This window comes from Scyliorhinus torazame, chromosome 7 (genome assembly GCF_047496885.1).
Source record: "Scyliorhinus torazame isolate Kashiwa2021f chromosome 7, sScyTor2.1, whole genome shotgun sequence".
Classification (NCBI taxonomy): domain Eukaryota; kingdom Metazoa; phylum Chordata; class Chondrichthyes; order Carcharhiniformes; family Scyliorhinidae; genus Scyliorhinus; species Scyliorhinus torazame.
Window position 1 is genome coordinate 304,289,046 of NC_092713.1, and position 13,406 is coordinate 304,302,451.

Genomic DNA, 13,406 nt, shown 5'->3' on the forward strand with positions numbered 1-13,406 from the left:
GGACTGCTGAGGACCTGGGTTCGAATCCCGGCCCTGGGTCACTGTCCGTGTGGAGTTTGCACATTCTCCCCATGTCTGCGTGGGTTTCACCCCCACAACCCAAAGATGTGCAGGTTGGGTGGATTGGCCACGCTAAATTGCCCCTTAATTGGAAAAAAAATGAATTGGGGACTCTAAATTTTTTTTTTAGAGGATCAGTAAATAGGTTATTGCTGAGTAAGTGCTGTTGATGACTCCTTCCAGCACTTTCCAGATGATTGAGAATAGAGGGATTAGTTGTCCTGCTTTTTGCAGACAGGACATACCTAGGTAATTTTTCACATTGCTGGGTTGCCAGTGTTGTAGCTGTACTGGAACAGCTTGGCTAGGGGTACGGCTATTTCTGGAGCACAAGTCTTTAGTATTATTGCTGGAATGTTATCAGGGTCCACAGCCTTTGCAGTGTCCAGTGCCTTCAGCCGTTTCTTGATATCACGTGGGGTGAATCGAATTGGCTGAAGACTGACATCTGTGATGCTGGGGACCCCCGGAGGAGACCGAGATGGATCATCCACTCGGCACTTCTGGCTGAAGATTGTTGCGAATGCTTCAGCCTTGTCTTTTGCTCAGGTGTGCTGGGCTCCTCCGTCATTGAGGCTGGGATATTTGTGGAACCTCCTCCTCCAGTGAGTTGTTCAATTGTCCACCACCATTCCCGGCTGGAGGTGGCAGGACTGAGATCACAGATCTGATCTGTTGGTTGTGGGATTTCTTCGCTCTGTCTATCACTTGCTGCTTCTGCTGTTTGGCCCACAAGTCGTCCTTTATTGTATCTCCATCAGGTTGACACCTCGTTTTTCTGTATGCTGCTCCTGGCATGCCCTCCTGCAGTCTCCATCGAACAAGGATTGATCTCCTGGCTTGGTGGGAATGGTAGAGTGGGGGATACGCCGGGCCATGAGATTACAGATTGTGGTTGAGTACAATTCTGCTGCTGCTGATGGCCCTCAGCACCTCATGGATGCCCAGTCTTTGAGTTGCTAGATCTGTTTGAAATCTATCCAGTTGAACACGATAGTAGTGCCACACTACATGATGGCAGATACCCTAAACGTGAAGACGGGACTTTGTGTCCACTAAACCTGTGTAATGGTCACGCCTACCAGTACTGTCATGGGCAGATGCATCTGCAGCACAACCTGTCGCAGTCCCAGTCGAGTATCCAAGTCCTTTAGGACTCAACCAGCTTGTTCAGTAGTGCTGTTACCAATCCACTCTTGGTGATGGACATTGAAGTCCCCCACCCCAAGTACCTTCTGTGCCCTTATTCCAAGTGATGTCCAACATGGACAATTCATCAGCTGAGGGGGTACAGTACGTGGTAATCAGCAGGAGGTTTCCTTGCCCATGTTTGACATCATGAAGTCCAGAGTTAATGCTGAGGACTCCCAGAGCAATTGTATACCACTGTGTCATCATCCCTGGTGAGCTTGCCTCGCCAGTGGGACAGGACATGCCTAGAGGTGGTGGTGGTGCCATGGACATAGTCAGACTCACCAAGTCATAACTTACAGACAATGTCAGGCTATTGCTTGACTGGTCTGTTGGACAGCTCTCCCAATTTTGGCACAAGCCCCCAGATGTTAGTGAAGACTTTTGAGGGTCACCGCGGCTGGGCATGCCATTGTCCTTACCGGTGCCTAGTTGTTGATGCCAGAGGGTCTGTCTGGTTTCGATCCGTTTTTACTTTTCATGGGTTTGATACAACTGAGTGGCTTGCTGGACCATTTTGGAGGGCATTTAGGTGTCTGTAGGCCAGACCAGGTAAGGATGACAGATTTCCTTCCCTAAAGGGTATTAGTCAACCAGATAGGTTTTGATGACAATCGACAGTAGTTTGGTGGTCCCCACACTGAGACTAGGTGCCATGTGGGATTTGAACCCATGAGCATTAGTCTGGACTGCTGGATTACTAGCCCACTGACATTCCCACTACGCCACCGCCTTCTCCTCCCCCCCCCCCCCCCCCCCCCAAAAGCAACACTGGCACCAAATGAGTGAAGTAGAAAGTGTTTTATTGTCATTGAATCTCCATCGCCATCAGAAACCCTTCATTCAGAATACATCTCTGATTGTTTCTGGCCAACATACAATATCTATGTCTTATGGTCTAAACATAATAGAAACTTCCAAGGCACTCACAAGGGTGTTAAAAATCAAAATGTTACAAGAGTCACCCAAGGAACTTTGGGATAGATGACCAAAAGCGTAGTCAGAAATGTATAGTTTATAAGGGGTGTCTGAAAGGAGGGGAGAGGTAGAGAGGTTTATGGAGGTAATTCCAGAGTTTAGGACCCAGGCAGCTGAAGGCGTGGTGGCCACTAGTATAGTATTCAAGTCAGGGGTACTTGAGAGGGCCAGAATTTATTTATTTTATTTTATTTTTTATAAATTTAGAGTAACCAATTCTTTTTTCCAATTAAGGGGCAATTTAGCGTGGCCAATCCACTTACCCTGCACACCTTTGGTTGTGGCGGTTGATGTGTTAGACAGGTTGGTTCGATGTGGACTGCACTCGATGCAAGGAAGTTAGAAACAGACGTCTAACACAGGAGAAGATCCAGCACTGCTTAATTCAACTAGATGAACTGCTGTACATATTCAGCTGTGGGTCGACACTATACTGACCTGACTAGTGACATTGTAGTAGCCTGACCAGACTTACTAGCTACCGCATGGCGTTTGTGCTTGCTAGCTTGTGGACTCTGACTGTCTCAGTAGCTGGGTCCCGAGAGAGCGGGAAACCTAGTGCCCTCTGGCTTTATAGTGGCAGTGTCCTGTCTGATGATTGGCTGTGCTGTGTTGTATGCTTACTGGTCATCCTATGTGTCAATCACTGCCTGTCTGCATCTCATTATATACATGAGTGGATATTATGACAGGGGTGAAACCCACGCAGACACGGGGAGAATGTGCAAACTCCACACGGACAGTGACCCAGGGCCGGGATTCGAACCTGGGTCATCAGCGCCGTAGGCAGCAAGCCTAACTACTGCGCCACCGTGCTGCCCTGAGGGTCAGAATAGATTAACACAGATATCTCAGAAGGTTTTAGGCTGGAGGAAGTTACAGAAATGGGGAGAAATGAGGCCATGGGAGGGAATTAAACAACTCTTGAGGCTTAACGCCATCCAGGACAAAGCAACCCCCTTGATTGGCATCCCTTCCACAAGCATTCACTTCCTCCAACACTGGCGCACAGTAGCCGCAGCCGTGTGTACCGTCTACAAGGTGCACTATAGCAACTCACCAAGGCCCCTTAGACAGCACCTTCCAAACCCACGACCATTACCATCTAAAATTACAAGGGCAGCAGACACGGGGGAACCCCACCAATCGGCGGTTCCCCTCCAAGCCACTCTGCATCCCGACTTGGAAATATGTCGGCCGTTCCTTCATTGTTGCTGGGCCAAAATTCTGGAACTTCCACCCTCACAACAGTGGGTGTACCTGCACCACATGGACTGCAGCGGTTCAAGAAGGCAGCTCACCACCACCTTCTCAATGGCAATTAGGGATGGGCAATGAATGCTGCTCTAGCCAGTGAAGCCACATCTCATGAATGAATTGAAAAAAATACAAGAAGGAGAATGTTGAAATTGGGGTGTTGCTGGGAGTCTCACGTGTAAGTAAGTAGCCTCACTGACACTAAGGTCAGGGCTGCTATCACCCCATCTTTCTATCTGTTGGCCTTTCCTGTGTTGCTGATGATTTGTCGTGAATGGTCGGGTCAAACTCCGATCAGCGTGTGAGGGGCTTGTACTGGAAGGGCTGATGATGGTAATGGGGAGGGATGTAGTCGATCACTTGGATTCCGCACAGTGTAATTGAAGATTTTGTTCTGATTAATGTTCAGTGACACGTGGACCTGCTCATTAACTTTGCTGCCTATCCATTTTTTGAGCATAGTCAAACATGGATATATTTTTTAATGACTCATATTTCTGCAGCACTTTTCACAACTTTGGGATGTCACAAAATTATTATTATTAAAATGCTTTACAGCCAATTAAATACTTTGAAGTGCGTTTGCTGTTCGAGTGTTGTTGCTTCGTGTAATCTACAGCTTTTTTATAATTCCAACATGGAATGTGGGTCTCGCTGGCTAGGCCAGCATGAGTTGCCCATCACTAATTGCCCCGGAGAAGGTGATGGTCAAGCCGACTTCTTGAACCGCTGCAGTCCGTGTGGTGTAGGTACACCCGCAGTGCTGTTAGGGAGGGAGTTCCAGGATTTTCACCCGGCGACAGTGAAGGAGCGGCCGATATATTTCCAAGTCAGGACGATGAGTTGTAGACCCACATTTATTTGAGATTTGCAATTTGCATACAGCCTCCATGTATAGAGTAGGGCATGGCGGGAGGGAGGAGGGGGAGGTGGTGAGGTGATGGTGGACAGGGACGAGGAGGTGGTCGTGGTGAGCGGGTCAAGGTGGGGGGGCGAGGTGGTGATGGGGGCAAGAGGTTGGGTGGGGGGAGCTGAAGTGTTGGGGGAAGAGTTCATTGTGAAGCTCAGTTTGCAAACAAGGTTCCCCCATGAACCTTGGTGCTGGGGCAGCACAGTAGCATTGTGGTTAGCACAATTGCTTCACAGCTCCAGGGTCCCAGGTTCGAATCCCGGCTTGGGTCACTGTCTATGCGGAGTCTGCACGTTCTCCCCGTGTTTCCTCCGGGTGCTCCGGTTTCCTCCCACAGTCCTAAAATGTGCAGGTTAGGTGGATTGGCCATGATAAATTGCCCTCAGTGTCCAAAATTGCCCTTAGTGTTGGGTGGGGTTCCTGGGTTATGGGGATAGGGTGGAGGTGTGGGCTTGGGTAGGGTGCTCTTTCCAAGAGCCGGTGCAGACTCGATGGGCCAAATGGCCTCCGTCTGCACTGTAAATTCTATGATGACAGAGTTCCCGTTGAGGAGAATTATGTCAGCTGAGTGAGGGAACTCAATCGCTGATTCCCCTGCCTCCGATTGGCATCTGTTACTGAAATGATGCTGTGGCCAATCTTTGGTTTTCAGCCAGGAGAGAAATGTAGAAGTTGCCCATCTTGTGAAAGCATTTCTACAGTTTGAGTATTTGGTTAGTTTGTGGATAATACAGGGCGAACATTAGCTGTGGTCCCAGCCATAAGGTAACAGAATGAGACTAGTTCCTTGGCCCCTGTAAACAAATGGGTTCAATTTTGGTCAAAGTCTATTCTCTTCCTAAGTAATCAATCTTCTCTCAATGTAGATGAGAAGACTGCTTCCCAGGATTACAGATACCACCTGAGGATGTGGGCTCATGAGAAAGAAAACCCAAAGGAGAACATCAAAGAGTTAACCAAAATGAACCAGGTACACCGGCCAATCATATGGGCAACGGAAAGGGCTGTGTTTATAGAGTGTCTCGGAGGGATTATTGATGCAGTGATGCCAGTTAAATCATTTCGAAATTCTTGTCATTATGAAGCTAAATTTTGCACAGAAAGATCCCACAAATAAGACCAACCTAAAGGGGGCATTTCTGGACCTGGTTCTTGGGAATGAGGTGGCCCCAAGTGGATCAAGTGTCAGTAGGTGAAATTTTAGGGGATAGTGATTATTGCATCATGAGGTGTGAGTTGGCTATAGAAAAGGACAAGGAATGTAGGATAAACAGATTCAGAGCTCGCTGGAGGACAATAGAGGTCGAGATTAAAATGAAGATATCGGGTGAATAATGCAGTTGAGAACCAGGCTGAATCGAGAAGGTTCAGATGGGAATGGAACAAGAAAATAAGGGAAGCAAGGAGAGAGCATGAGAAGAGACTGGCAGCTAAAATAAAAAGGAATGCAAAGGTTTTCCATAGGCATAATAATAGTAAAATGCTGGTAAAGGAGGAGTGGGGGCCAATTAGAGATCAAAAAGAAGGATTTCCGCATGGAGACAGAGGGCAGACCTGAGGTATCAGACTAATAGTTTGCATCTGTTTTTAACCGAGGAAGAATGTGTTGCCCGGTTCATGGTGAAAGAGGACGTAGTTCAGACACTAGGAGGGTTTTAAATTGATAAGGAGGAGATATTGGATGGACTATTTGTATTTAAAGTTGATGAGTGACCACCAGGACCAGATGAGATGCATCCAAGGATACAGATGGAAGTCAGGTGGAAATTGCAGAGGCGCTGGTCATAATTTTCCATGGACTCCAGGGTGGTGCCAGAGGGCTGGAGAACTGCAAATGTTACACCCTTGTTCAAAAAAAAGAGTGTAAGATAAGGCCAGTGACTACAGACCAGTCAGTTCATCCGAGGTGGTGAGGTCCCCATGCAGACATGTTCAGACACAATAATTAGGGACAAAGGGCGGCATGTGGCGCAGTGGATAGCACTGGGACTGCGGCGTTGAGGACCTGGGTTCGAATCCCGGCCCTCGGTCACTGTCCGTGTGGAGTTTGCACATTCTCCCCCATGTCTGCGTGGGTTTCACCCCCACAACCCAAAGATGTGCAGGTTAGGTGGGTTGGCCACGCTAAAAATTGCTCCTTAATTGGAAATGAAAAATGAATTACTGGCTAAAAGATTCAAGGGGACTAAATTACCTCCTCCTGTTCCTAATGTAACAGGTATTGAGGGGCTGAATGGCCTCCCGTCCCTCATATTGTTCTCCTTAGTTTGTGTGTTTTCCCTTTCACTCCAAAAGATTGATACTGTTTTACTTCTTCTGCCGCAGGAACAGTTCATAGAGATGTGTAAAACCCTGTACAACATGTTCAGTGAGGACCCAGACGAGGGGGAGCTCTACCATGCCATAGCAACCGTTGCTACGCTGCTGCTCCAGATGGGAGAAGTCGGCAAACTGTTCTGCAGCCCTGGGTCTAGGAGGGCAAATGACATGGGGGATCACAAGGGGTTGGGCCTCCAGAATAAGGAGGGGGTCTCTGCCATGGATCAGGCAAAGACTGAAGCAGCTCAGCCCAAACTAAAAGCAGATTGCGACATTTTAAGTGACACTTTGAAGACACAGATGGAACGCATGAAGCTGGCCGAGTGTGTGGCCACGAAACGGGAGTCCTCGGCAACACAGTTGTTGTCTGATGAGGAGGTGAGAGATGACACTTCAATGTCCTCATACTCCATGGTGAGTTCTGGCTCCCTCCCGTGCGAAGATATCTCCGAGGACACAGTCCTGGTTGGCTCTGAGCATGTGGTGGGAGGTCACGGGCGACCCAACAGCATTGACGCGGATTGGTCCATCTCCTTCGAGCAGATCCTGGCATCCGTGCTGACTGAGGCAGCCCTGGTCCGATTCTTTGACAAACGGGTAGTCGTGGGGCCCAAGATCGCCAAGTGCAAGAGTCAAAGAGCGGTGGAACGGCAGGTCAGCTCGTCCAGTGACCAGGATCTATCGCCATCGTCCAGCTGACTCAAAAACGCCCCCACCCCACCCAGTCTTGACGATGAGTGGAACTTTGGTGTTGATCACGCTGCCCTACCTGGGCCATATTTTTAACCCATGTAACCACCATGTGCTAGAAGTTTATATTTATTCTAGTGAGAGATTTCCATGCTGTGTCCTTCATTAGTGTCCATTGGCCTTTGGGCAAACCCTGCCTCTTCAATTCAGGGTACAAGTCCTGCTCAAGCCAGAGGCTTGGCTGTTGACGGCACCTATAGATCGAACTGATCTCTGTCTTCAGATATTCACCCACCTTGGAGCAAAAAGCCTAAAACATCCCATTAAGTGACAACAGAGGCATTGGGTAGTCACCAGCACAGGCTCTCAGCCCTCAGCTTCACATTCTTGTTATTAAAGACAAATATTGTATCTGTAAGCGACAGACACAGAATGTAGAATCTAAAGAGAAACTTTTATATTTGTTTTATTATCACAGTTTGATTATCCCTTCAAGCATGACCAGATTGCAGATTCCTCAAGATTGCTTGCTGCTAACAGCTTGTGGAGCAAACGTTAGTTGTAAGAGCTATTTGCACCTATATCTGTTGCTCTTTTGAAAGTACCATTAATAATACGTTACCTTCCTGTCGTCAGACGTGTTGGAACCTGCACTCGTATTTTTATGATAGGAATGAAATACTCGGGATGAATTGGGTGGAAAAGAGAGAGGAGTTGACATTGTCTGAGCTTTGAGCACCAGGCAAAGCTGTGATGGAATGAGCAGATCAGTATTTGAACCCTAACCTTTCAGTATTTCTGGGTTGTGGGTCGAGCATTAATTAAACAAAGTTAAGTTCAAGATATCCTCGAGTTTCACATTCAAACACTGTGGGTCAGAGAGGATGGAGTTAAAATCAAAGCCAAAATCGCTGCAAGATGAATATTTGCTCATTTTTACCCGTTGGATTTTCATTGCAATTAATTGTGGGACATTGAGGGGTTAACCAGTCTCTGGCAGTTCACAGGCAAGTCATGCTTCTAATCTTATCAGATTTAATTTATTTGGTTGATATCCGATTCTGGTGGAATAATGAACAGTGACGATTGAAGATTTAAAAACCAGACATTTGCTGGGAGTCTGATTGATTTACCTATAGGTCACGACACTTTGGTACCTTGTCCAAGTGGCTTCTTGGTGCCTTTCTGAGTAAGACTAGCTGTGTAGTGAGTGTAGAGCTCTTAACTGGAATGCAGGGACAGGAGGAGATTAGAGCCTAGCTTGGTCACAAGTGCGCACTCACATACACACATGCAGCATTTCCTTCAGCGATAAGGGCCCTGCCTCTGTTTTCTTTAATCACCAACAGTCCAAGCATACTTAACCACGTTTTACCCCTGTGCTATGTTTTTAGTTCCAGTTTTATCAATGATCTGTTTTTCCAAACATTGTTACTCGATAGTCATCGCCCTGCTGACTACATTAACCATAACCTAAGTATCTTCCCACTAAACCTGATGTGTTTTCAAACATACATTGGTGCAGCTCAGCAGGAGGACACAGTGCCTGTGTGTTCTCTCTTTTTGAAAGAGTTTATCAAGAGCTGGCAATTCATTTTAATCTGTAAGTATGTTCACAAATTAATATTCGGGAGCTAATCCATTTAAAATGACTTTCCTGAGCAGCTCCCTGTTCTAAGTGCATTCAGGGACTTAATTAAAATTGCCCTTTCTTAATGCCATTTCTTTCCTTGACAAGATCATTTGCTAATGGGTGGCAAAATGCACAGGTTCTGTTTCGTTCAACCGTCAGTCGCACTGCAATCCCAATACTGTTCGGGCAGTCAGATAAAGCAGATATTAAACTGAACGTCCTCCCTCTTTTTATTTTACTCCCCGTGAAACAACAATTATAGCAGTATTTTTTTTTAAAGTTGGAGATGCACAAATTGTCCATTGTCATTACAACTGGAGCTGTAAACTCAGTTCCTATAAAGTGCACATGCTTCCTTTCCGATTTCTACTTACTAGCATATGAGTTGGAAGTAGGTGTTATTCTGAACTACCACTGTGCAGTTTGTGTTAACTTTGGGGTTCAATGTAAAGGAGGTTTATTTCAGAAGTTGAACCATCCCTGTCCCCTCCTCTGTTATTTCTCATTGGGATGGTGGTAACCTCATTGTCCCGACCCCTGGGTCTCTTACTAAAACCAGTCAGCAGTAAAGAAAAGCCAGTTGGCTTTTTATTCTCAAACACTTCTTTGCACTTTGATATAAACACTAGTGTTAGGTTACTTTAAAAGAAATTAGCTGAGAATTGGCCAACTCTTCCAATTGTACTGGCATCGGTCCCACTGGGAACAGTAAAACATGTCAGTAAAAGTTCTGGAAGTGAAAAAAAAGTTCTCTGCAACACATTTTCTCCTTCTGGTTGTTATAATTTGTGGATTCCAAAAACAGATTAAAGCATGATTTCACTTGAGCCACACCGTCACAGTAATACTTCACTTTGGTCGCGAAATGTGAGAACGGAGAGCAGCTGAAATCACTTGTATTGTATTGATGATGTGGGGAGTTTACAAATTGCCTACTTTTTGCCGGGCCCTCCTTTTGGCTCTTGGCTGATTTACATTCCCATTGTTTGAGTGAAGATGTGGGGAGAGTTGGGAATTGTAGATGAGAATAAGAATGTACCTTGTAGCTGCATCTCCAGCCTTGGTGTCAGTGATGCCCGGACTAGGCGACACCTGAGCAAAGTACTGTGGATGCTGGAAATCTGAAATAAGAACAAATATCGCAGCAGGTCAGGCAGCTTCTGTGGAGAGGGAAACGCAGTTAACGTTTCAGGTCAATGTCCTTTTCGTCAGAAGACTGATGAAAGTTCCATGAAAGGTCATCATCCTGAACAGTTAACTCTGTTTCTCTCCACAGATGCTGCCGGATATGTTGTGTTTTTCAGCCTTTTTTGGGATGTCTATGTGGAGGCTTTTAATCACCTGACCTCCAACCGTCCAGCCCCCACTCTCCTGCCGTCAACGGCTGCCCAAGGTCCATCCTCACAATGCCCTGCCTTCCGACATCAAATCAGAGAGTGAACAGACTCTGGTATTCCTGACTCAATCAAACGGGCCATTTTCCCATCTCCATTTAAAAAAAAATAACTATAAAGTGTTTTAAATACATCTTTTTTTTTAACATTCCCTGGGATATTTTTGACAGCAACATCCTGGAAGTTCTTCAGTGCTTGGTGACTCCAGGCCAGTGCTGAAGTGCTGCCATCCTGAGTGCAGATTTGTGACAACATGAATGACTTGTGTTTTGTGCCATAACCCACAGGTGAACACCTCTAGATTATCGCATCAGCGCAAACCTCCATTTGTTCAAAACAAATGTCACAATGCGAGTTCAACCAATCTATCGTCACTGAGGTTTTATTATTAAACCCTCAGAACTACACTGGGGCCTTGTTCATTTATTTCTGCATTTATTCTCAAGTTTCCAATACAGCCTACGATGCTCAGTTTCCATGGAAACAGTTGAGATGAATAAGAGCAAAATACCGTGTCTGGTGGAAATCTGAAATAACAAACGAAAATGCTGGAAACACTCAGTGGCTCTGGCAGCATCCGTGGAGCGAGAAACAAGAGTCGATGGCCGGAATTCTCCGACGCTCCCGCACCGCAGGTTTCCCGGCAGCGGGGGGTGCACTCAACAGGAAATCCCATTGACAACAGCAGGAACAGAAGATCAATGGGCAGCCGCCACCCTGAAACACAGAGCGAGATGTGCAGAAAATCCAGCCCAGTGTCTCAAGTCCAATATGACTTGTAAAAAAATAAATTTAGAGTACCCAATTCATTTTGTTTGTCCAATATGACTTAACGTTTGGGATAAAACTGCATTGGCAACCCCGTTTTTTTTTTGTGTATTAAGAGAAAAAGATTTGCTGCAATAGTTTCTCGAGGCAGAACAACATTGATTTTATTTCTTTGGAGGTAAAGCAGAAGCAGGGTCACTTTGCAATTAGGTATTCTTTCTCGTAGCAGAGGTTGGATGGTGTTTAGAAGCGAAATTTCACTTTCCAAAAAGAACTCGGAGGAGAACCTATTTGCAAATAGGGTTTTGTAAAAGGGGTTAACACTCGGCCAACAGCGAAAACTGAGATCCCTGGCAAAATTCCTGAAAGTTCCTATTGCTCTTAATTATCTACGCCATTAGAATTCTGGGTATATGCTCCATTATTAAATGTTCCTTAATTACGATGATTCACTGAGTAGTCTTAATTGCATTCTTGGCTGTCGATTAATTTATTTTGAATGGAAGGCAAATGTAATTGGAGTTTTTTGTTATTGTACTGGCCTTGGTGTTATTGTACTGGTCTGATTCCTGGACCAAGACTGAATTAAAATCGAAATTTAGCACTTTAATTAATGTCTCCGTATTGTTTATTACTGCCTCTAATCTGGATCAAACATTTATATCTCTGTTCAAAGTGGTGGGAGAATGTTGAAGAGGCAATAAAAAGACTTGCCTTTCATGATTATAGGACACGCCAGAATACTTTATGACCAATTAAGCGCTTTTTAAATATAGTCACTAGTAATTTGAGGCCGATTTGCACACAGCAGATTTCCACAAACAACACTTGTGAGGATGTCCGGATAATACGGGAGAATGTTTTGTTGTTGAATAAGGAATAAATATTGGTCCAGGACACTGGGGAGAAGTCGCCTGTTCTTCATCGAAAATCATTCTGTGGGATCATTTACCCAAGAGGGCGGATGGGGCCTTGTCTAATATCTCATCTGAGAGATGACATCTCCAGGGGTGCAGTGCTCCCTTGGTGCTGCAATAAAGCATCAACCGGTCGTACCTTGTGCTCAAAGCTCTGGTGGCATATTTTGTTTTGTTATGTATTTGCGTAGCGTCTTGGGATGTTTCATTGCATTAAAGATGCGGTATAAATAGAAGTTGGTGGAGTGGGATTTGTCGAACAACTTTTATTAGAACCCTTTACATAATAAAACAGGTGTATTGTGAAACAAAATATGACACCAGGCCACATAGGAAGATATTGGGGTGAATTCTGTGCCGGCAGCGGTTTTCCCGGTGGCATGGGATGGGAAAATCCCATTGGCCGGTGGCAGGAACGGAAAATCCCACTGCCGGTGACGGCGTGCTGCCGAGGAACACGCGGTTGGAGGGGCGGAGGATTCACCCCATTAGATCTGATGACCAAAAGCTTAGTCAGCGGTAGGTTCTAAGGAGCATCGTAAAGGTGAAAAGTGAGGTGGAGGGGTGTGGGGAGGGTATTCCAGAGCTTGGGGTCCAGGCCACTGAAGGCAGTGAAACCAGTGGTGGAGCCATTAAAATCAGGGGTGCTAAAGAAGCAAGAATGAGAGGGTTGCAAATATCTCAGCTGGTTGGGCTGAAGAAGATTAGAGATGAGGCAGAGTTTTGAATGACCTCATGTTTGCCATGGTAAGAATGTGGGGAGACCAGCCGGGAGTGCATTGGAATAGTCAAATCTAGAGGTAGATAGCAAAGGATGAATCGGTGTTTCAGCAGCTGAAGAACTGGGGCAAGGGTGAAGTTGGACCACGTTAGGTGGAAATTGGCAGTCTTAGTGATGGTGTGAATATGAGCTTGGAAGGTCATTGCTTTGGTCAAATGTGGCAGCTGAAGTTGTCAACAGGCTAATTTAATCTCAGCCTGTTGCCTGGAAGAAGGATGGAGTCAGGAGTTAGGGAACAGAGTTGGAGAAGGGATTGGAAACAATGGCTTCAGTCAACCCAATATTTAGTTGAAGGAAATTAATGCTTATCCATTACAGGATGTTGGATAAGCAGCCTGAGAATCTAATCTACAGTGGAGAGGGGTGATGGGGAAGTAGAGTTGGACGTCATCAGCGCACATATGAAAACCAAGGCTGTGCGTTCAGATGATGTGGTTGAGGGGCAGTTAGGAGATGGGAAATAGGAGGTAGGAGTAAGATGCATGCATCCATTTGCCCTTACTGTTGG

At 45.9% G+C, this 13,406-nt stretch overlaps 1 protein-coding gene across 2 annotated transcripts in view; it reads left to right on the forward strand.

Moving 5' to 3' along the window:
- The window catches only part of LOC140427143 (TBC1 domain family member 9B-like), a 95,764-nt gene extending 83,954 nt beyond the window's left edge, over positions 1-11,810 (forward strand). For both annotated transcript variants that reach the window (XM_072512687.1, XM_072512688.1), the window contains 2 exons: positions 5,263-5,366; positions 6,722-11,810. In XM_072512687.1, coding sequence (XP_072368788.1) covers positions 5,263-5,366; positions 6,722-7,414 — 797 coding nt within the window. In that variant the 3' untranslated portion in view covers positions 7,415-11,810. The remainder of the gene's footprint in view (positions 1-5,262; positions 5,367-6,721) is intronic.
- Positions 11,811-13,406: the final 1,596 nt, after the last annotated feature.